The sequence below is a fragment of the Schistocerca cancellata genome, chromosome 2 (assembly GCF_023864275.1).
Source record: "Schistocerca cancellata isolate TAMUIC-IGC-003103 chromosome 2, iqSchCanc2.1, whole genome shotgun sequence".
Taxonomy (NCBI): Eukaryota; Metazoa; Arthropoda; class Insecta; order Orthoptera; family Acrididae; genus Schistocerca; species Schistocerca cancellata.
Genome location: NC_064627.1, coordinates 190,488,774 through 190,512,108, shown reverse-complemented (window position 1 = coordinate 190,512,108; position 23,335 = coordinate 190,488,774). Strand labels below are relative to the sequence as shown.

At 43.0% G+C, this 23,335-nt stretch overlaps 1 protein-coding gene across 1 annotated transcript in view; it reads right to left on the bottom strand.

Moving 5' to 3' along the window:
- The window catches only part of LOC126152362 (uncharacterized transporter slc-17.2-like), a 426,481-nt gene that overhangs the window by 133,971 nt on the left and 269,175 nt on the right, over positions 1-23,335 (bottom strand). The window contains exon 5 of the mRNA XM_049916002.1: positions 5,887-6,019. Coding sequence (XP_049771959.1) covers positions 5,887-6,019 — 133 coding nt within the window. The remainder of the gene's footprint in view (positions 1-5,886; positions 6,020-23,335) is intronic.

Below are 23,335 nucleotides of genomic sequence, written 5' to 3'. Positions count from 1 at the left end.
ATTCTGGTTTTTTGTTATCCCGGGGGTGTCGGTTAGAGGCGCCATGTCCCGACCTGCGTGGCCCCTGGCGCCGAAAGATTCGAGTCCTCCCTCGGGCATGGGTGTGTGTGTTGTCCTTAGCGTTAAGTTAAAGTTAGTTTAAAGTAGTATGTAAGTCTAGGGACCGATGACCTCAGCAGTTTGGTCCCTTAGGTATTCACACACATTTGGGCATTCGTTGCGTTGGCGTTCAGTCAGATGTGTCGGCAGGGTACGTTGATGTCTTACTCACAGTACTCTACCTACCATTAGGTGCTCTGGAGTAATTTGTGTGGTTCGAGTCGTGTTGCAGGCTTCATTAGTTTTCGTCGTGCTCGTGTGCCTTCTTCCAAACGCGAATTCACTCATGTTTTACTGATATTGCGCAGTTTGTACTGTAGTGCAAATTAATAATGATGTACACCAGACCATTGTGGAACAGGGCAGGCAGACAAACCACTGGTGTCAGTTTGTAACACACGAAGCTTGATTTAATAAAATATAATTGATATCTTTATGAAGATTTTTCCGGCTTGACTATTAATTATTTAGATTTCTTTTTAGATTAGCACTTATTGTTGCAGATATTCTTCTTTATACATTAAGCTTTTCCCATCTTGTTTATTCATTCCTCTAAAGCAGTGTTTTCTGAACTGTGCCGGCCGGTGTGGCCGTGAGGTTCTAGGCGCTTCAGTCTGGAACCGCGTGACGGCTACGGTCGCAGGTTCGAATCCTGCCTCGGGCATGGATGTGTGTGATGTCCGTTGGTTAGTTAGGTTTAAGGGGCTCCGGAACGCCCTATACTTGCAATGTTAAAATAACGCTTATAAATTACATCTTTCCTCACAAAGTATTTGAGGTAGGAAGTTGAATTTTATACATATTATTTATTGGAATATGGGCTACAACTTAACACAGGGATTTTACAAAATTTTAGTTCAGTTATTAGATGATTTTTTTTTCAATTGTAATGAAAATTCACAACATTTTTTTGCAATTTTTTATTTATATATTCAAAAATATACACTTTTTTGGAAAAATGCTGTGTTAAATTATGCAGAAGGTACTGTGTAACATTTACTGAAAGTTTGAAACAAATATGTTTGGAAGATCCTTAGAAAACATGTAATTAGTATGAGAAAATAAAAGTTTTGGTAATCGAGCGACAAAGATTGGATTAACTTTTTAGTGCATTCCAGGTCCATAGGATGGATTATCTTCATCCTCTGCAAACTCCTCCTCCAGCTTCCTCTTGTTCCTCCTCCTGTTTACTCTTGCTTGTATTTCTAGACTCTTTACAGCCCTGTCTGCAGCCCGAAGGCGTTCCTTGTCTAAAGCAAGCATCGCTCGTACCATGTTAGAACCTATCTTCATTCCCATATTTCTAAATACCTTGCACCTTACAATGTTGCCATCATTGAAAGTCGCAACAGCATCATACACACCAAAGTGAAGTGTTTCTATTCCAACAAATACAGTCTTGGGGATTCTCGACCATATAACACTATTTACACTTTCATTGGGGTTTTGAGTTTTTCCGTGAATACACTTTTTCAACAGTTCAGGTGTTGCTAAGTCTCTGAAAATAGGTTTTATCACCTCCATTATTGCATGAGGCAGATTATGCTTATGAGTGTACACTTCACCAGTTAGCAATCCTTTGTTATATTTACACCAACTGTCTTCTTCTTTGGGACACAAGCTATGTTGGGGATTTTCATCGGTTGAAGAAGTATGAAAAAAAAAAAAGAGCCCAAACAGCCTTCTTCATTTCGTCGACACTTTGTGTATTTTGCCTAATAGCCATTCCATAATAGTTCTGTATTTTGTCAATTACACTGTCAGTTAACCTTCCCTTCCCATCCAACCCTTTACCATCACTGAGTTTTTGTTTTTTGTACGAAGCTTTCAGTCGCCGAAGTCTTGTTCCCATTCGCTTCTGTACGTGTCCAATACACTCAAATTTCTGCACTACAACATTATCACCATAGGGCTACAGTCCTTGAACATGTTTGAAACGTTTATAATCACCGTCACCAAGGTAATTAACATATCGCACTTTATCACACGCCTCAGAACGCTGGAATATACTGGCAACACCAGCCACTTCCATTCCTCCACTACTGCCACTATAGTTAGCTTTGCAATTATTTTCATGTGTACCTATATATTTTTGTGGACATCTACAATACTTTGATATTACTGCTACATCTAAAACTTTCCCTGTATACATACTGGTGGCAGATACTACACCATGAAGAGATGTGTGTCCCCGTTTATGCCAGGTACCATCGAACGCTGCAGTCAAATCTCTGTTACCATTATTTTCCATTACTGCCTCTTCCACAGCGTTCTTCATAGATTCTATACAGACATCTTCTACTTTAGACCCTATTAATTTATTATAGGTCGTAAACTTGGTTGGGGGATTTGGAAGATTCATGATGCCACAGAAAATTGCACCTGCAGTAGCACCCTTACCAACTGAACGCAAGGAATAAACAAATCTAATGTTGTGTTCGTAGATTTTGCTACCATTTTCTTCAGTTGCAGTTACTGCAACACTGTTCCAAAAGGTGGTCATGTATGAACACTTATCACATTTCAGTTGTATTTCACTAGCAAGTCCTACGTGCTTTATTATGGAGAGTTCCAGACCAACTCCACTACAATGAATACATCTTACACAGTTTGAAAAAATTCCTTTGAGAACCGACATATCAAATATTTCATTCACATCCGATTCGCCCATAAAACATTCATAGTTTTCATTCATTGAACCAAGCTTCTTCTGTGAAGTATTTTCTTTCCCACTATGACTGCTATGGGCAGGTGTACTTGAGAGGTTAGGTTCACTCACTTGGTTATCGTCTTTATTGTTTACAGTAATAACACATACCTTTGGCTTTCCAACATTTCTCCTTTTCTTAAAAGCCTTCAGAGGATTTCTAATAACTTTACTTTTTCTCATTATTATACTTCAACAAAACAGAGACTCAAGAAACAGAATTACTTACGAATATTTTCGAGATAACGACAGAGTAAATAAACATGAAACAATCGACAATCACACCAGCGATATATATTGAACCATCACAGGTTAGCCACAACATATACTTTATCTCACATCACTAAAATGTACCTGATGAACACGGACGTTAATAATAACACCATCTGACAGCAGTTTAACAGCGCCACAGTGGGTCACGCCCATGTAGAACACATTTCAAAAAAAATTTAAAAATAGTTGTAGTCTTCGGAATTGAATAAATTATATATCTATTAAAAGGTAATAGTCTGCAGATTCAGAAAACGCAAAAAAGTAAAAATTGAACTTTTCATGATTTTGAGCCTTTCCGGAGCCCCTTAAGTAGTTCTAAGTTCTAGGGGACTGATGACCACAGATGTTAAGTCCCATAGTGCTCAGAGCCATTTGAACCATATTTTCTGAACTGTTTCCTTAATAGTCTCTCCCAAATATTTGAATTTTTTCCTTTTCTGTTTGCCAGATTTCTATTATTAAATATTAAATATTTGTCATAATTTTTGTTTTCTCTTCAGAAATTCTTGTGACTGTCATATTGACTTTGTCTTCCAGTTGATTGACTTGAACTGTTGCATTTGACAGGCTTTCAGGAAATATATGAATATATGAGGATGGTATCAGTTCTTCCCGTAAGAACAGATACTATTGGTGATCTTGCAGCTCTCGAAGAGTGAAATTACAATGAATTCCAGACCATTAACTGCTTACAGGCGTTGATAAATATCAACGGGGACAGTTGAAAATGTGTGCCCCAACCGGGACACGAACCCCGCTTCCATAGAAGGAGCTCTATCCAAGCGAGCCACAGAGCATAGTGCGACTGCAGAGACTTATCTCTGGCACGCTCCCCGTGGAGACCCACATTTCCAACTTACTGTCCACACACTACATTTGTAGTGCTCCTGCCCACTATATTCATTACTCGCGGCAGTCAATCTACCGATTCCCGCAAGTGTTTGAGCAATGTGAGTGCACCCACACTGAAGGAGATCATTGGCCGGTAGGCCATTTCTACATTAAGATGGATCTGTTCTTTCGGACATGTTTGGGTTCGAGTCCCGGTCAGGGCACACATTTTCAACTGTACCCATTGATATTTATCAATACCCGTATGCAGCTAATGGTCTGGATTTCATTGTAATTTCATTTTTCAGGAAATATGTTAATATTTACCTCAAATGCTAGGTCATTTATTGCAACACTTTTGTTCTTTCTCCATAGTAGTTACATCCTGAATTTTTTAACTTTTTAATTCCAAATACTTGCAATTTTCTCCGCGACACAGTTGAAAGGACGTGGAGATGAACCATCGCCTTACCTGACACGGGTATTTATTTTGAAAGGTCGACATATCTTAGCTATAAATTATACTTTTGAGATTGTGTCTGTCCGAGTTTCTCGGACAAGGTTTGCCAGCTTATTTCTAATTCCAGACTCATGGATTACTTTATCTGGGGTTCCTTATTAACGCAATAGAAAGCTTTTTTTTAAACGCAATAAGTGTTACGGCGATGTCTTTGGAGTCTATTAGTCAGCGACGAGTTACTGATTTCAGATTGAAAATCTATTCTGTGTAGGAACTTCCCTTTGTTGTAAACACCCTTTAAGGGATCTACAAATATTGCACAATCATACGCACATGATCTCCAGCAGTATTATTATGTTCCATCCTGTACTGCTAACGGTTAAAAATTACTCTACTGGCCATTAAAATTGCTACACCATGAAGATGACATGCTACAGACGCGAAATTTAACCAACAGGGAGAAGATGCTGTGATATGCAAATGATCGGCTTTTCAGAGAAGTCACACAAGGTTGGCGCCGGTGGCGACCCCTACAACGTTCTGACATAAGGAAAGTTTACAACCGATTTCTCCAACCGATTTCTCACAAATAGCAGTTGACCGGCGTTGCCTGGTGAACCATTGTTATGATGCTTCATGTAAGGAGGAGAAATGCGTACCATCACGTTTCCGACTTTGATAAAGGTCGGATTGTAGCCTATCGCGATTGCGGTTTATCGTATCGCGACATTGCTGCTCACGTTGGTCGAGATCCAATGACTATTAGCAAAATATGGAATCGGTGGGTTCAGAAGGGTAATACGGAACGCCGTACTGGATCCCAACGGCCTCGTATCACTAGCTGTCGAGATGACAGGCATCTTATACGCATGGCTGTAACAGATCGTGGAGTGGCTGCTCGATCCCTGAGTCAACAGATGGGGACGTTTGCAAGACAACAACCATCTGCACGAACAGTTCGACGACGTTTGCAGCAGCATGGACTATTAGCTAGGAGACCATGGCTGCGGTTATGTTTGATGCTGCACCACAGACAGGAGCCCATGCAATGGTGTACTCAACGACGAACCTGGATACACGAATGGCAAAACGTCATTTTTTCGGATGAATTCAGGTTCTGTTTACGGTATCATGATGGTCGCATCCGTGTTTGGCCACATAGCGGTGAACGCACATTGGAAGCGTGTATTCGTCACCGCCATACTGGCGTATCACCCGGCGTGATTTTGTGGGGTGCCATTGGTTACACGTCTCGGTCATCTTTTGTTCGCATTGACGGCACTTTGAACAGCGGACGTTACATTTCAGATGTGTTACGACGCGTGGCTCTACCCTTCATACGATCCCTACGAAACCCTACATTTCAGCAGGATAATGCACGACCGCATGTTTCAGGTCCTGTACGGGCCTTTCTGGATACAGAAAATGTTCGACTGCTACCCTGCCCAGCACATTCTCCAGCTCTCTCACCAACTGAAAACGTCTGGTCAACGGTGGCCGAGCAACTGTGACTCACCAATGTAGACGATGAGCCGCCGCGCCGTGGTGGTGGAGACGAGCGACTGCGCGCGCGCCTTGTCCACCAGGCCAGCCAGTAGCACCGCCGTCGCCACGTGTCCCACGTGTGGCAGCACCGACAGCACGCGGTCCTGTGGAGAACCGTCAACTCTGAGTTTGTTCCTTTGTCGCCATGTATAGGGGTAGAAAATACATTCAACGACAAAAAAATGACGCACCACGGAGGAATTATCCGACTGAGACGGAGATCGTTAGATGTATTGAACAGTGATGTACATGTACAGGCAAACAAATGATAACAATTTCAGAAAAACTGAATGATTTATTCAAGACGAAGAGCTGCACAAACAACATGGTCTAGCTATGGCTCTTGTTATGCAAGTTGTTATTTGTCTTGGCAGTGACTGACAGGTTTGTTGGTCACAACGTTGCGACACAACGTTCTCTTCGGGGTACATGACGACTTCCCTGGCCAGCAAGATCACCAGATGTCTCGCCAATTGAACAGATTGTAAGGTGGCGTGGTCTCCTGACCTTCATTTCTTACATATTCCGTCCTCACAGTCGTATTCTGCACATCAAGACGCTTCATTCGAACACAAACTCGATAAGGTAGAGTCAATTTTGTATGAATTCATGTAAGCGATATGCAAATTAATAAGAAATCGCAAGTGCGCACCATGATTGAGAAAGTCGAGGCTGGTGTACAAAACATGATGGCCACAGGAATTTTCTAGAGAGGCAACCAGCCTGCTGGGAGGCCTGTCCCTTCAGACGGGTGAGTCAACACACACCTACTTCGGCTGGAGCGACTGCCCAGAGGGAGGACAGCTTTTGCCAGGGCGAAGGGATAACGACCCCCGTGTTCAACTTAAAAGCAGATTCTGCTATATTGTGTGGCAGCACGCAGAAGACGCATTTTTTGATGGACTGACTGTGTAGTTACAGAGTTCTCACAGGAGGGCAGTATACACCTATTTCCGCATTGGCCGACTTAAACGAAACGTCATTCTCCCATTTAATAGAGCAACGCTGATTGGTGGAATATTTCTGATACAAAGAACCGGGGAGGAAAGGAAGATAGCGAATGATATACCCTTGCAATTTTTTCAGAAAGAGGGGCTGGTCCGTTGTCGCTCTTGGAGCGGGAACACGTAACAAGAGCGAGTGCGCTTGTACGTGTATGCAATGAGCGAGGAACAAAGTCTCACCTCAGTACTTCACTGGGAGAGCACCTCTGTCGTTAGCGAATTGGAGTGATACTCTATATTGAATTGCTTGCGATTAAGCATTGTTCACTGTGTTGGCCGGCACACTTATTGTATGGTGTGAACACGGATAGAGTACTAGTTAAACAACTTCGAGCAAATATTGTGTGGCATCGCGGTGGACTGGTTATCTGACCAGTGTACCATGCCAATAGTTAGACTAGGGGTAGATAGGAATCCTTGACTTCATCAAGGCATAGGGAGAGTTTGATTGGCGAAGGTCAATCCAGACAGAAAGAGACAGTTGTGTTATTTATTAGCAGCGAGCGACGCAAGCAGCAGTCGTTGCAGCTCACTGTATTGTGTGCTACAGCAGATGCGAGCCCCATCCGTCCTCCAAAACAGTTTACTCCATTACATTTCTCACGCGACAGCCTTGACCATACCTAGAAAAGTTATTCAAGTTGTGTAGGCGCGGCTCTCAGCCATTCTGCCAAGTAAATAACATACCATACTTTGTAAAATAATAGCATTCCTATCCATAAGAGGTAATCTACTGTTCTGAAAAGAACCTGGAAATTTATTAATTTATAAGCAAAAGTTTCACTTGATTTCTCAGAATTTTTTTTGCAATAAATTAATAATATTTTTCGTTCATTTAATGTTTTTCTTACACTAACTAGCAATACTCCAGTACCCAAGTATTCCACTAGTTACGCAAGAATATAGAATATTTTTGTGTCTTTTCCTTACAGCGGTCTACTCCAGAAGATATTTGTTGGTGAATGTTTTTCGAGCAAATCTTGTTGGTACATTAGGAGCGTCTGTCTGACTCCTGTAGTAGTGTGAGGTGGACATTGTTTCTTGCCAGAGCCAAAGGGTACTTGTTGGATCAATCCATTGCACAACTTGACAAAATAAAACCCACACACTCACAAGGACAATGGTAGTCGGCGCGAGAGGCGCCGTGAGCTCAGCCTCGTTTTTGTGAGTCAGCTATTAATGGTCCTTGTAGTCACTGAAGGACCCGTTGCAAGTTGGATCGATGATAATGATGAACCGGAGCCTTTGTGTGAGTCTCAGATGACTGCTCAGTCCTCACATTCCGACGTCAATTTAGGTCGACCGCTTCCTTATTGGCGCTGTGTTCGGCCACGATTCACTCATTTCTGCCATCGTCGTCGAATAGTCGCATCTCTCCCATTCAAACGTCGAGTGATTCGCCAATTACTCCAACCTGCATCTTCGATCCCAGTTACACGTCCTATCTCAAATGGTGACATCTGTACATATTGTTAACGCGCCTGTCTGCGAGGCATAGTTACTGTCCAATTGACTACACGGAATGAAATTCACAAACTTTATGCTCTGGTGCCAATATATTTCCTGTTTACTATCCTTACCAGTCGCACAGAGAAACTGGACTGCAGTCAAATTCAAATGGCACTAAGCACTTTGGGACTTAACATCTGAGGTCATCAGTCCCCTAGACTTAGAACTACCTAAACCTAACTAACCTAAGGACATCACACACACATCCATACCCGAGGCAGGATACGAACCTGTAACCGCACTAGCAGCACGGTTCCGGACTAAAGCGCCAAGAACCGCTCGGACACAGGGGTCAGCCATTAATCAGTGAGTCGCCACAGTTTACAATTTTCCATTTTCCGTTGATACATGTATGAAATTACACTACTGGCCATTAAAATTGCTACACCACAAAGATGACGTGCTACAGACGCAAAATTTAACCGACAGGAAGATGCTGTGATACACAAATGATTAGCTTTTCAGAGCATTCACACAAGGTTGGCGCCGGTGTCGACACCTACAATGTGCTGACATGAGGAAAGTTTCCAACCGATTACTCATGCACAAACAGCAGTTGACCGGCGTTGCCTGGTGAAACATGGTCGTGATGCCTCGTGTAAGGAGGAGAAATGCGCACCATCACGTTTCCGACTTTGATAAAGGTCGGATTGTAGCCTATCGCGATTGCGGTTTATATCGCGACATTCCCGCTCGCGTTGCTCGAGATCCAATGAGTGTTAGCAGAATATGGAATCGGTGGGTTCAGGAGGGTAATACGGAACGCCGTGCTGGATCGCAACGGCCCCGTATAACTAGCAGTCGAGATGACAGGAATCTTATCCGCATGCGGTCACAGGTTCGAATCCTGTCCCTGGCATGGATGTCTGTGATGTCCTTAGGTTAGTTAGGTTTAAGTAGTTCTAAGTTCTAGGGGACTGATGACCTCAGCAATTAAGTCCCATAGTGCTCAGAGCCATTTTATCCCATGGCGTAACGGATCGTGCAGCCACGTCTCGATCCCTGAGTCAACAGATGGGGACGTTTGCAAGACAACAACCATCTGCACGAACAATTCGACGACGTTTGCAGCAGCATGGACTATCAGCTCGGAGACCATGGCTGCGGTTACCCTTGAGGCTGCATCACAGGCAGGAGCGACTGCGATGGTGTATTCAACGACGAACCTGGGTGCACGAATGGCAAAACATCCTTTTTTCGGATGAATTCAGGTTCTGTTTACAGCATCATGATGGTCGTATCCGTGTTTGGCGACATCGCGTTGAACGCACATTGGAAGCGTGTATTCGTCATCGCCATACTGGCGTATCACCTGGCGTGATGGTATGGGGTGCCATTGGTTACATGTCTCGGTCACCTCTTGTTCGCATTGACGGCACTTTGAACAGTGGACGTTACATTTCAGATGTGTTACGACCAATGGCTCTACCCTTCATTCGATCCTTGCGAAACCCTACTTTTCAGCAGCATAATGCGCGACCGCATGTTGCAGGTCCTGTACGGGCCTTTCTGGGTACAGAATATGTTCGACTGCTGCCCTTGCCAGCACATTCTCCAGATCTCCCACCAATTGAAAACGTCCGGTCAATGTTGGCCGAGCAACTGGCTCGTCACAATACGCCAGTCACTACTCTTGATAAACTGTGGTATCGTGTTGAAGCTGCATGGTCAGCTGTACCTGTACACGCCATCCTAGCTCTGTTTGACTCAATGCCCAGGCGTATCAAGGCCGTTAATACAGCCAGAGGTGGTTGTTCTGGGTACTGATTATCAGGATCTATGCACCCAAATTGCGTGAAAATGTAATCACATGTTAGTTCTAGTATAATATATTTGTCCAATGTATACCCGTTTATCATCTGCATTTCTTCTTGGTGTAGCAATTTTAATGGCCAGTAGTGTATGTTCTGCACTCTGTGCGGGTGATGTAAGTTGGGTTACCTCCCGTAAGGTGTAGTAAATGGTTTACGGGCCAGTTTGATTTCGCTCACCGTGTAGTTCGTACACTGCCGGAAAAAATGCGCAACCATCAGGGATTATGTGCCGTGGAACCAGGCAATAATATGGGCATAGTAATGGGCTGTAGTTCTAGTGATTCGTTTGTCAAGGTTATCGGCGATCAGACTACACTCAGAAGGCCTGCTGTGTGCCCTCTGTTTCGACTCTTCAGGCAGTAACTGTGCTGAGTTTAAGGGTGAACAGTGTTGGCGACATTCGTTCTATGTTATATCCATCCCTCCCTGATGAACAGCTTCAGGCATTTGAAGGAGGTCCCGTTGTGCGCCTGTTGCAGAGTGGATGAACATATCGACGGATTGCTGCACATGTTGCGCACAGCGCATCGGTAGGGTATCGCTGTTTTCAACAGTGGTCTATGGAGCATTCCCGCACCTTTACCAGGTTCTGGACTTTCGAGTATTACTGACGTACTTCAAGATCGACGCTTTGTGCGAGCAGCGGTAGCCGACCGAACGTCATTCAGGGACGAACCCCGGCACATGTTACACCTGCTGTGCCATGAGGAACTATTTGGAACCGTCTCCTTGTAGCAGGACTAAGATCACAAGTGCCTCTGTGCAGACTAACACTGACACCATCAAGTATGGCTGCCCTAGTGTCGCGAAAGAGTGGATTAAGTAGTGGGATGGCGCTGTTGTCTTTTGTGATGAGAGTGGGTTCTGTCTGTTATGAGCTCCCTAATTCAGAGTGTATTCGCCCACTAAACACAGATCCCATCCCATGCTTCATGGTGCGGAGGGCCATAGTGCCAGCTCGCTGCCACACTTGCGGTTTCTGCATGATAAAATAACAAGTGTCCTCTACAATGCACAGGTTATTTATTATCCACATGATACCTTCACTTCTTCGACAGGGAGGTGATGTGCACTTCCAGGACAGTGAATGTTCAGATACGGATGTTGCGACACAACGTTCTCTTCGGGGTACATGACGACTGCCCTGGCCAGCAAGATCACCAGATGTCTCGCCAATTGAACAGATTGTAAGGTGGCGTGGTCTCCTGACCTTCATTTCTTACATATTCCGTCTTCACAGTCGTATTCTGCACATCAAGACGCTTCATTCGAACCCAAAATCGATAAGGTAGAGTCAATTTTGTATGAATTCATGTAAGCGATATGCAAATTAATAAGAAATCGCAAGTGCGCACCAAGGTTGAGGAAGTCGAGGCTGGCGTACAAAACATGATGGCCACAGGAATTCTCGTTCTAGAGAGGCAACCAGCCTGCTGGGAGGCCTGCCCCTTCAGACGGGTGAATCAACACACACCTACTTTGGCTGGAGCGACTGCCCAGAGGGAGGACAGCTTTTGCCAGACCGAAGGTATAACGACCCCCGTGTTCGACTTAAAAGCAAATTCTGCTATATTGTGTGGCGCCGCACAGAAGACACATTTTTTGATGGGACTGCATAGTTACGCAGTTCTCACAGGAGGACAGTATACGCCTAATGGAGATGCTACACATTTCCGCGATGGTCGACTTAAATGAAATGTCTTTCTCCCATTTAAAAGAACAGCGCTGACTGGCAGAGTATTTCTGATGCAAAGAGCCAGAGGAGTGAGGGAAGACAGCGAATGATATACCCTTGCAATTTTCTCCAGAAAAAGGGACCGTTCTGTTGTCGCTCTTGGAGCGGGAACACGTAACGAGGTCTCGTATGTGTACGCAAAGGGCGAGAGACAAAGCCTCTCCTCAGTACTTCACTGGGAGAGCACCTCTGTCATTAGCGAATTTGAGTGATACTCTGTATTGAGTCACTCACAATTAAGCGTTGTTCATTGTGTTGGCTGCCACACCTATTGTGCGACGTGAACACAGACAGAGTGATACTTGAATGCCTGCGAGCGAATATTGAGTGGCATTGCTTACTCGCAACATATGGGACATGGTGAAGTGGGAACTTAATTCGTTCTTCTGGCTCTGCAGGAACTACTGCCGAATTGCAAGAAGAGGCGCAAGACGCTAGGGACAATCTATTGTCGCAGGATACTATTCGGTACCTGTATGATCGTTTACATGCGAGAATACATGCGTGCATGGCCACCAGATTGGGAGGGAGGGAGGTGTTGGGGGGCAGGTGTGATATTCATGTAATGATGCTTCTATTTGCGCACTCTTTATTGTGAGATGTTTGTTTCATTTCATCCGAATTTTGTTATCATATACTCCTCCAACGAGTTGACATCAGTTGTCAATAAAATTACCTTGTCCTTAAGAGTCTTACATCTTTTCCCCGGCAGTGTAGAAGGCGTTTTGCCAGATGATTAGGATTCCATTTTTATGCGCAATATTTCGACAACTGCCCTCCCTGTCTTGACCACATCCAGCTTCTAATGAAGATGGCTAGGTCACCTGCAAAACATCGTACATGAAACTCGGCTCGTAAACCCGGTTTGCTGCCCGAAATTACACTTTCTCAATCAAAAACAACTGCTGAGTTGCTACGAAAGTATACATTGCAAGAAAGGAGGTTCGTCGTAAATTACGACTAAATCAACTGTAGTAGCTGATTATTACCAGTACCAGGAAGAAAGAGTATCAAACATGTAAATTCACATCGGTGAGTAAAAGCAGCAGCGGAGCACGAGGATACACCTACTCTATCTGTGAGGTGTCTACCCTGTCTTGCATAATTATCTCACGCACCAGTTTTTTTTTGTTTTGTTTTTGCGAAATGACCGCTTAAAATCACGATACAACTTCATTTTGTCCCCATTTCTAGAGTTTCCCCCGATTCAAATATTCCACACGGTCGCTATGGTGTTGCGTTTTCTCTTCTGGCCTTGTTCTTCCGGTCTAGGAAGTTCTTCTTTCGTCTTGAAATCCTCCAAATCGCGTTCTGTCCCGAAACATGTCCCGTGCTAATATGAGGTATTCCGGAAAGTTCAAACTGTACAGACGTTATCCGATCTTTTTTAATCCACGTCGCGATGGTCTTCTCGGTCCAGACGTAATCATTATCTACACTCCTGGAAATGGAAAGAAGAACACATTGACACCGGTGTGTCAGACCCACCATACTTGCTCCGGACACTGCGAGAGGGCTGTACAAGCAATGATCACACGCACGGCACAGCGGACACACCAGGATCCGCGGTGTTGGCCGTCGAATGGCGCTAGCTGCGCAGCATTTGTGCACCGCCGCCGTCAGTGTCAGCCAGTTTGCCGTGGCATACGGAGCTCCATCGCAGTCTTTAACACTGGTAGCATGCCGCGACAGCGTGGACGTGAACCGTATGTGCAGTTGACGGACTTTGAGCGAGGGCGTATAGTGGGCATGCGGGAGGCCGGGTGGACGTACCGCCGAATTGCTCAACACGTGGGGCGTGAGGTCTCCACAGTACATCGATGTTGTCGCCAGTGGTCGGCAGAAGGTGCACGTGCCCGTCGACCTGGGACCGGACCGCAGCGACGCACGGATGCACGCCAAGACCGTAGGATCCTACGCAGTGCCGTAGGGGACCGCACCGCCACTTCCCAGCAAATTAGGGACACTGTTGCTCCTGGGGTATCGGCGAGGACCATTCGCAACCGTCTCCATGAAGCTGGGCTACGGTCCCGCACACCGTTAGGCCGTCTTCCGCTCACGCCCCAACATCGTGCAGCCCGCCTCCAGTGGTGTCGCGACAGGCGTGAATGGAGGTACGAATGGAGACGTGTCGTCTTCAGCGATGAGAGTCGCTTCTGCCTTGGTGCCAATGATGGTCGTATGCGTGTTTGGCGCCGTGCAGGTGAGCGCTACAATCAGGACTGCATACGACCGAGGCACACAGGGCCAACACCCGGCATCATGGTGTGGGCAGCGATCTCCTACACTGGCCGTACACCACTGGTGATCGTCGAGGGGACACTGAATAGTGCACGGTACATCCAAACCGTCATCGAACCCATCGTTCTACCATTCGTAGACCGGCAAGGGAACTTGCTGTTCCAACAGGACAATGCACGTCCGCATGTATCCCGTGCCACCCAACGTGCTCTAGAAGGTGTAAGTCAACTACCCTGGCCAGCAAGATCTCCGGATCTGTCCCCCATTGAGCATATTTGGGACTGGATGAAGCGTCGTCTCACGCAGTCTGCACGTCCAGCACGAACGCTGGTCCAACTGAGGCGCCAGGTGGAAATGGCATGGCAAGCTGTTCCACAGGACTACATCCAGCATCTCTACGATCGTCTCCATGGGAGAATAGCAGCCTGCATTGTTGCGAAAGGTGGATATACACTGTACTAGTGCCGACATTGTGCATGCTCTGTTGCCTGTGTCTATGTGCCTGTGGTTCTGTCAGTGTGATCATGTGATGTATCTGACCCCAGGAATGTGTCAATAAAGTTTCCCCTTCCTGGGACAATGAATTCACGGTGTTCTTATTTCAATTTCCAGGAGTGTATTTGGATAGTTTAGTTTTGTCCATTCCGTACAGGTGTCCAAGAAATATCAGCGCCCTTTTCCTCATGGCATCCGAGGTGCTCTCCACATTCTAGCAGACTTCTATGTTGCTCCGAATTCCCAGTCTGACTCAGTCTGCATTGTACTCATGATTTTTCCTAGGATTCTCCTTTCCAGTATCTCCAACATCTCTGGCTTGTAGTTCATAGAGCCGCATTCACTGACCCATAGGAATTCACCGTTGACCAGATTATTATAGTGTCTTATTTTGGCGGTCTAGGAGCTGTACGAATTATTGTATTGAAAAAACAATCCGTTAGCGCATTTTTGATCCCTGCTAAAGCTATCTTATGCAGCATTCATTACCTTTAACCCAAAAAAATAGTTCTGTACACCAATATGAAGACAATGTGAACAAAAACTATTACATCTTAGGGAGAACTTTTATTAACAAGATCAAAGTATATCTAAAATTAGAGTATACATTATTTGGACTTTTTTATTGTGGAATGAAACTGTTTCATACACTCAGGGCACATGGCAACAATACATTTCTAACAGACTGAACATGTTTTACGTCTACAGTCTCCATCATGACACCTGTTGGCATTTGGACCGCTTGCCTAGGCCGGCCAGTGCGATTCAGCATCGAACTGTAATATATAGCATATGGAATGATAGGCTCTTTTTTAAAGGCTTGACAATAATGAGCTTTTACTTGAAGGTAGACTTCTGCTCTTTCTTGTAATCTCTGCCTTCCCCTCATGCAGTAGCCCAGAGACCACACTACTTTCTAAGGTGTCAGGCAAATCCAACACCTTCCATGAAAACCCTGACATGATAAGCAAATCCAGTAGTATGTCACATAGCTCCGAATAAATCGTGACATTAAATTAACCAAAGTAATACGAGTAACGAGTGAGCAAATGGAATACCACAGACTAACACAAGAATGCCTAAATGCATGTCATACCTTCCCACTGTGAGACAGGCGCAGTTCCAAGGGGAGAAACGAGAACAGAAGCCGAGAGCAGAACCGTGTTAAGCTAGAAGGTCCTACGATAAGGGACGGACACCCACGTCGCCAGCTAACCGACAGGACCACCCCCCAGCCCATGTTAAAAGCTAGAGACCTCCAGAAGAACAGTATAGATCTTACGATAACACTTAGAGGGCCACACAAGGCGCAAGTTTTTGCGTGAGACTTTTTCGCGTCTCTGTTACGTTGCAAACCTAAAAAACATTGCTCCACCACGAAAAGTAACCGCTAGGATCACCCCCAGCCCGTGTTAAAAGGCTAGAGCCCTCCAGAAGAACAGTATAGATCTTACGATAACACTAAAAGGGCCACACCAGCTGCAAGTTTTAGCGTGAGACTTTTTCGCGTCTCTGTTAAGTTGCAGACGTTAAAAACATTGCCCCACCACTAAAAGTATAACGTTTCTCATTGGATGGACAGAATTTTTGTAGACAGAGCTTAAGGTTAACATTGAGACCCTGGTTGGTCAGATGAAAACACAGCCAGATAGTTTTTTTTAAACTAACTTCGGTAAACTGTAGTAAGGAGAAGTTAGGACAGAGTTGCTTCCGAGACGGTGAGCTGGATGGAGCTGCGCCGGCCGGCGCCCCCTGACGAACACCGACAAGGTAATGAACGCACGCGATGCCACATTTTTGAGCGCATAAGGCTTCACTCAGAACTGCAGAAGTCTCATCTGTTACATCCCCTTTTTACGTAATACTAGTGTCGATCGACAATTGAAGCTCATGGTACTCACATTTGCTATGTAAGTTAAAATCTCTTTTTTGAAACTTAATTTAAACCTAGATTATCGATGTGATATGGCATAGGTCTCCTTTGATCCATTGTAGAACTTGGAAACCCATTCAGGGAATATTCGTTCACATTTTTGTTGAGAGCAGTTGGTTTTTGTCATCCTGTATTAAAACATTTCCTTTTATCAATAGTGCAATTTATAAAGAATGTTTTGTGAGTAGAATAAAATTTCCAATGGTAAACTTAACTGCTTTTTCGACGTTATTTTACCAGCTAACTAAAAATAGGAATGCCTTGAACCCCTTCCACTAAATTTAGTTAGTATTAAGATTCTTTCACAGGGAGTGCAGTGGAGATGATGCTGAAATCCTTAAGTATTTGGTTATATCATCGCTAGTCTCACTGAACTCTTGTGAACTCTACATGTCATGTGTGGTCTGGTGTCTCCTTACCAGCAACAGGTCCCAGGTTCAAACTAGTCAATTCCCTAAAAAAAAAAACACGCTCAGAGCGTCGTTGCGCGAGTGTGGTAGGGAGACACGACATAGAACAAACAGAAACCACGCTGAATGATAGAGATTGGCGACCCTGCCAGGAAGGTAAAATACCATGATTGAAGGGCGGCCACATGCCTAACTAGGTCAGAAAAATATCCTGTTGAAAAATTTTCGTAGTAAAAATTTTTTCTTAAAGTTATACATTGTCGAAAACAGTAGCTGCAGCGATAGATAGTAAGAAAGTATTCAATGGAAAGTGAGACATTCTAGCAGAGACAATAATATAATTAAGTTATGAATTTTAGTATTGTTAGAGTTAAGTTTTCTCTCCAATGCAAGCACACAGGTGGCGGATACATCGTTGACAATATGGTTTTGACCCAACAAGTAAGTGAATGGATTGTCACGTCGTGTGTGCAAAAAGTTTATGAAACGCGTGAGATCGTATGAGCGCATGTTGACTCGAAGTAGGGCGCGTGAATTGCTTTTAAAACAGAAAATAAGGGATTCGGAAAGATTAGCAATGGCAGATCGAGACCTTGACCGAATTGATATAGAGACCCAACATGTAGATGGACAGAGAATAGAGGACAGTAAAACAGATAATGCAGTATCGCGAGAAATAGGACAGATAACGCACCATAACGAGGATAATGTTCGCCAAGGCACAGAAAACATAAGTCAGCATACGACAGAGGAGCAGGAAAGTAGAGAGACAGCCGATGAGGATTCTAAGTTGCATATTGAATACGTAGAACCCACAGTACAAGTAATCAGAGCTCCCTCACCACAGAGTACAAGGAATGCGAGCAGAAAGGTGTCACAGCACAGTTCAATGCAATCGGTTGCAAACCAACAATTGGGCGAAAACACAGAGCGTAGGACGTCGGAAGAAAACGCAATAGGACCCACCAATCTCGCAGAATTATTACAATTAATGACGGAAACCATGACAAGACAAAATAAAGAAATTGCGAACCAAATTAAAATTCAGAATGCAGAAACGACGAAACAAATTGCAGAAACCACGAGACAAATGCGTGAGATTAAAGAACAAAACAAAAAAATCAGTTACAGCTAAGTCATATTGAGACGAGGCAAAAGAATCTCGAGAAGTGATAGGAAACTTAATAACAGGTCACAATCAATTGAGAACAGACATCGACAAGGTACACGCTGACGTACAAACATTGCGTAATGACACTCAGGACGAGATCAAAACATTACGTAACAACACCCAGGGAGAAGTCAAGAAACTAGAGAAACAGATAAACGTAATTACTAGACAAGCAGCAGGTACAGCGCGTGAAATTGTTGAAAACAGTGTGTTACGCAAATGTATCACAAGAGCAGCGCTGAAAAGATATGATAACCGCATAGTCAAAACAGAAGCGCAAACGAAGCGACAATTTCAGAAATTGCGAACAGAGTTGTTGCAAACCATTGCAGAGCGTAGTGAACAAGGTCGGACAAGCACTGAGTCTGCAACCACATCCGTATCTGTAACAGCACCGGAAAAACAAGCAATTAACGAAGATATCATGCATTTGCGATTCCAATCACAGGCGGAAAGTAACATACGTGAAATCCGACAGCCTGCACCGCGGGTACACGAAAGTTACAGTGGACAATATCCAATGGATCTACCACAACCGGAAAGAACGACGGGAGAAATGATCAGAAACAAAAGTGGCGAAGAATCGCGAATTTTATATGGAACTATGACGAAGTACGACAACGATCATTTCCTCACAGAAAATTTCAACACTTTCGAGAAGGAAACTCATTACATCCACGAACTTTTATTGATCAATTCCGAGTAGGATTACCAGAACACTGGACGCTAGCACACAAATTAGATTTTATATGTGCACACATGTCAGGAACAGTCGCAGAAACCATGCTGAATGTTGCAGCGACATGCCGATCGTACGAAGATTTCAGAGAGAAGTTTCTCTCACGATATTGGTCCAGCGAAGCACAGAACAGAGTGAAGTACGAATTATTACAGAACCCATATTTTGAAAATTCAGGAGAGAAGAGTCCCGTGAAATTTTTCGAATTAATGGCAATGAAAAATCAATGCTTAGATGTACCATACAGTGACGGAAAGTTGATTATATTATGCGCGATGAAGTTACCATTGAAATACCAGCAATCATTAGTAGGTCGCGGAGGCAATGACGTCGAAGCATTTAAAGGTATTCTAAGGGAACTAGAGTTCATATTTTCGGAAGATGATGCAAGAAAAAGACGAAGCGCACGTGAAAACGAAAGCAAAAAGCAGTGGAATCCACAAGACACAGTACGAAGAAACAATAATTACGAACCACGTGATAACTTCGCACCAAGAAACGACAATAGGTTTCAACAAAGAACCGGTTATGGATTTAGAAGAGAATATGGCAATAACTATAATTCACCCAGGAACGGCAACAACTATTACAGAGGGAATAACGACGACCGGAACGGGTACTGGAGAACCAATAGACCGACAAATTATCAACAAAGAAACCAATATCAACAAGCGGAGCAAGAAAAGAGAATACAGATAGAAGAGGTGGAGGTAAGACCACCAAACCCCGATAAACGTTCGAATTGACAGCTAAGCGCCCATGCCAAAGAGAATGACGCACCGACCCAGGACAATTGCAGCACCTTGAACAGAGAAGTAAATACCTTATCACGAGAAGAGAAGAAGGAAGAAACAAATCCGCAGGGACCAGATGAAAACGAAGACAGGAAAATAACAATATCGTGTTGGTACGAAAGTAATTGGGAGAATACTGACGACTAAGATGAACTACCAGAGGCATGCACAACGAATGTAGGAGGAAAGGACGAAGTAATGAGTATTGCAGAGCTATTTGAGATGGAAACCAGGGAAAGCGAATTCAATGAGGATAATGCACAGTCGACAGAAGTTGAAAATAAGTTACTAGTGGGCACACAACCCAACGCATAGAATGAAGGAAGTTATGTAGCGATAATTAGAGCATTTAGAAGCGATTATGTGGAAGTAGCGACGAAGAAGGAGAAGATAGACGAGGATGAGGAAAAAGGAGAGGATGTTGAAGAAAGCGTAAATGAAAGAAGAAATAGAGAAGAGGAAATAAAAGAGAGAGAAGTAGCAGTCGAAGCTAATCCTACAGGAAGTTCGAATTCACAAGGGAAATACGTGAAAAGACTCATGTATGATTCAGTGGAGGAGTCGTTGATGCAAGAAGAAGAAGAACAGAACCAACCCTTTCAAATTCAATCAATTGTGAAGACCATGGTAAAGCATATCCCAGTCAATATTGTAATTGATAGCGGAAGTGAACTGACTGCGATCTCAGAAAATTTATTCATGCAGTGTAATGCCAATGAGGAATTGCCAGTTTTGAAAACACGTAAGATTAAAGTAAGAGGTCCTATTAGAAACAATGCTGCGGAAGTTACGAGACAAACAAGGTTAACTCTTTCGTGTCAAGGTCAAAAGATCGAAGCCAACTTCGTGATTATACCTAAACTAACTGTAGATTTGATTATAGGTGCAGATTTTTTAAATGAGAGACGAGCGATAATAGATATGGGGAAAGGTAGCGTAACATTCGGGAATGTCACACTTCTCTTTGAGCAAAAGCTAAAATTAGAAGAAATACCAGTTATAAACAAACAATTAAGAATGATGCGAGATAAAGAGGATGAAGAATCAGACTGATGTGCACAAAAGGGGGAATCGCCTCAACTCATGTGAGAAGTCCATAAAGAAATCGACGAAAAATTGCAAGAAGTTCAAGGTATTTCAGAACACAGTAAAAGAGAATTAGAGGGTACTTTACGAGATAAAGTAGAGCTCTTTTTACCTAAGACTGGTAGTATTAAACACTTTCAGTACAAGTTTGAAGATTAATTTTATTATTGGTAAATAAACAGCACTATATTTCAAGATAATGTTGCAGATAAGATCGTCAGGAGAAAGAAGAATGAAGAGAGAGGAAGGTGGGAAAAAGAAAGTAGTTTCCATAAAAACAAAAACAAAAATAACACCAATAGTACCATAGATTAAGGTGAAGGGATAAAGCATAGATAGTCTAACAGCATGAAATACTAAAATGCTATACACCACGACACTACACAAAAATAAAAAACGAATTTGCGGATTCTTGTAGAAGTTAAGACTCAAAATATCTTAGAATTGTAACATGGAAAGGGCGCCGAAATTTGTAAAGCTTTTTAAGAACGCGTAAAACAATGTAGATGATTATACATATGTTAGATGATTATAAGTAAAACTTTTTGTAAGAACCATTGGAAAAAACTCCAGCAAAAAACCAGATGCAACGACCCACAAGTTGCAACCAGAGAAGTATCAAGAAAGGAAAGGTCGTAATTAGCAAGACACGATTCCTACAAGGCAGAAGCATCGAGAGAAGGGAAAGGACAGTGAGACCAACAAAAGGAACTTGTAAATCTACTGCCGAAGGGACCGGTGCAGAGACTGACAAGCAAACACCGGACTTTCACCGCTCGTAAACCCCTAAACCCCGAGACGCCCCAACTCAGCGGAGCGAGCAAAGAACGGCCCGACGAGAAGACCGCTTGGGCAAGCCACCACTGGCAAAAAAATATGTGTAAAAGTCACAAAACTGCTATTAAACAGCACGCTGATGCACGAAACTGAAGAAAACTTCCACAAAGTAAAAATGACACGCCCAAACAATTTATCAATCTGTTACTAAGAGGAGAACTTCAAAGCGACTAGTTGTCAATAAATATTTCCATATCCTGCCCAGAGAAGAACCAAGAATCAAGTAAGAAGCAGAGAAAAAGCAGGAAGAACAGAAGTTGAACATTCGCAAGATTGAGACCAAGAAAGAAGATGGGTGAAGAATAGACGACATACCCTCCCAATTCCCTATCCTATTGTAAACTAGTCGTCTGCGAAGTATTACTACAAAAAACGACCACTTTCAGCGACACATAACCATGACTTTCACTCATACAAAGCCAGTAAACCACGAGATTCTGCACTCACAGCTCCATTCCATTATGGGACCTCCACAACAGCAACACACACTTGCAAAGCCAACAAGGAACAATGACTGAAGCTGTACCTCAAATACTTGCCTACATCCATCTCACTCAAGTCCATCACCTTTGTGCAAAAACATTCGCCAACCTCATGCTTAAACATTCATAGGATTGTGTGAATGTGTGAAATCAAATTATGTGATGTAGGAATTGTGCAAAAGAAACGTGTGAAAAACTAAATAAGTTAAGCACACCAGATAGCTAATAAACTACAAAATAACAGTCATTGACTATGGACTTAAGTAAAAAATAGACTATCGATAAAAATAAGTCATTAGTTCTGAAATGGACAGTATATAAAGAACAAAAGTAAGGCATAATAAACACTAAAACTATACGCCACTTATTTTCTCCTCATGAAAATAAAAGAAAACTATATTTTACTTATTTTCTCCTTATAAAAACAAAGAATAAAAAATTGTCTCGTCGGATGTTTTCCCTTCGTTTTAACATTTGTACCATTTGTTAGGATAATATCTCACTACTTGTGTATGTATATTCCTTTGTCAAAGCAATTCTTGGAAATAATTCTTTTTTGTTAGTGTAACAATGTTGAAATGAGTGTCTAGAAACAAAAACATTTTACTTGTACATGATATTTAGAAAATGTGTTAGGAATAGATTTTACTTAATTACTACATTTAAAAAGAAAAATATTTCTAAGAAAATCGATGTGAAAGATTCCTCACTTTCGATAACAAACTTCTTAAAAAACAAACTTCACACTTAAATAAAGAAAGAAAATAATTTAAAAATAATAATTATAATAGAATAAAAATATTCTTCTCTTGTCAATATAAACATATTTTTGAGAATAATGTGGAAGAATATAAAAATAAAAATTAGTAATACAAACTAGCATAGAACCAGAATAACGTGGCTGAACAGTAGGCGACAAAATTTAGATAAAGGAATAATTTTTGACTGACTTATACAACGATTCAATCATTACCTAAATTCAGTGCAAAAATTAAGTTCGAAGGGTGGTGATATGTAAGGTGTCAGGCAAATCCAACATCTTCCATGAAAACCCTGACATGATAAGCAAATCCAGTAGTATGTCACATAGCTCCGAATAAATCGTGACATTAAATTAACCAAAGTAATACGAGTAACGAGTGAGCAAATGGAATACCACAGACTAACACA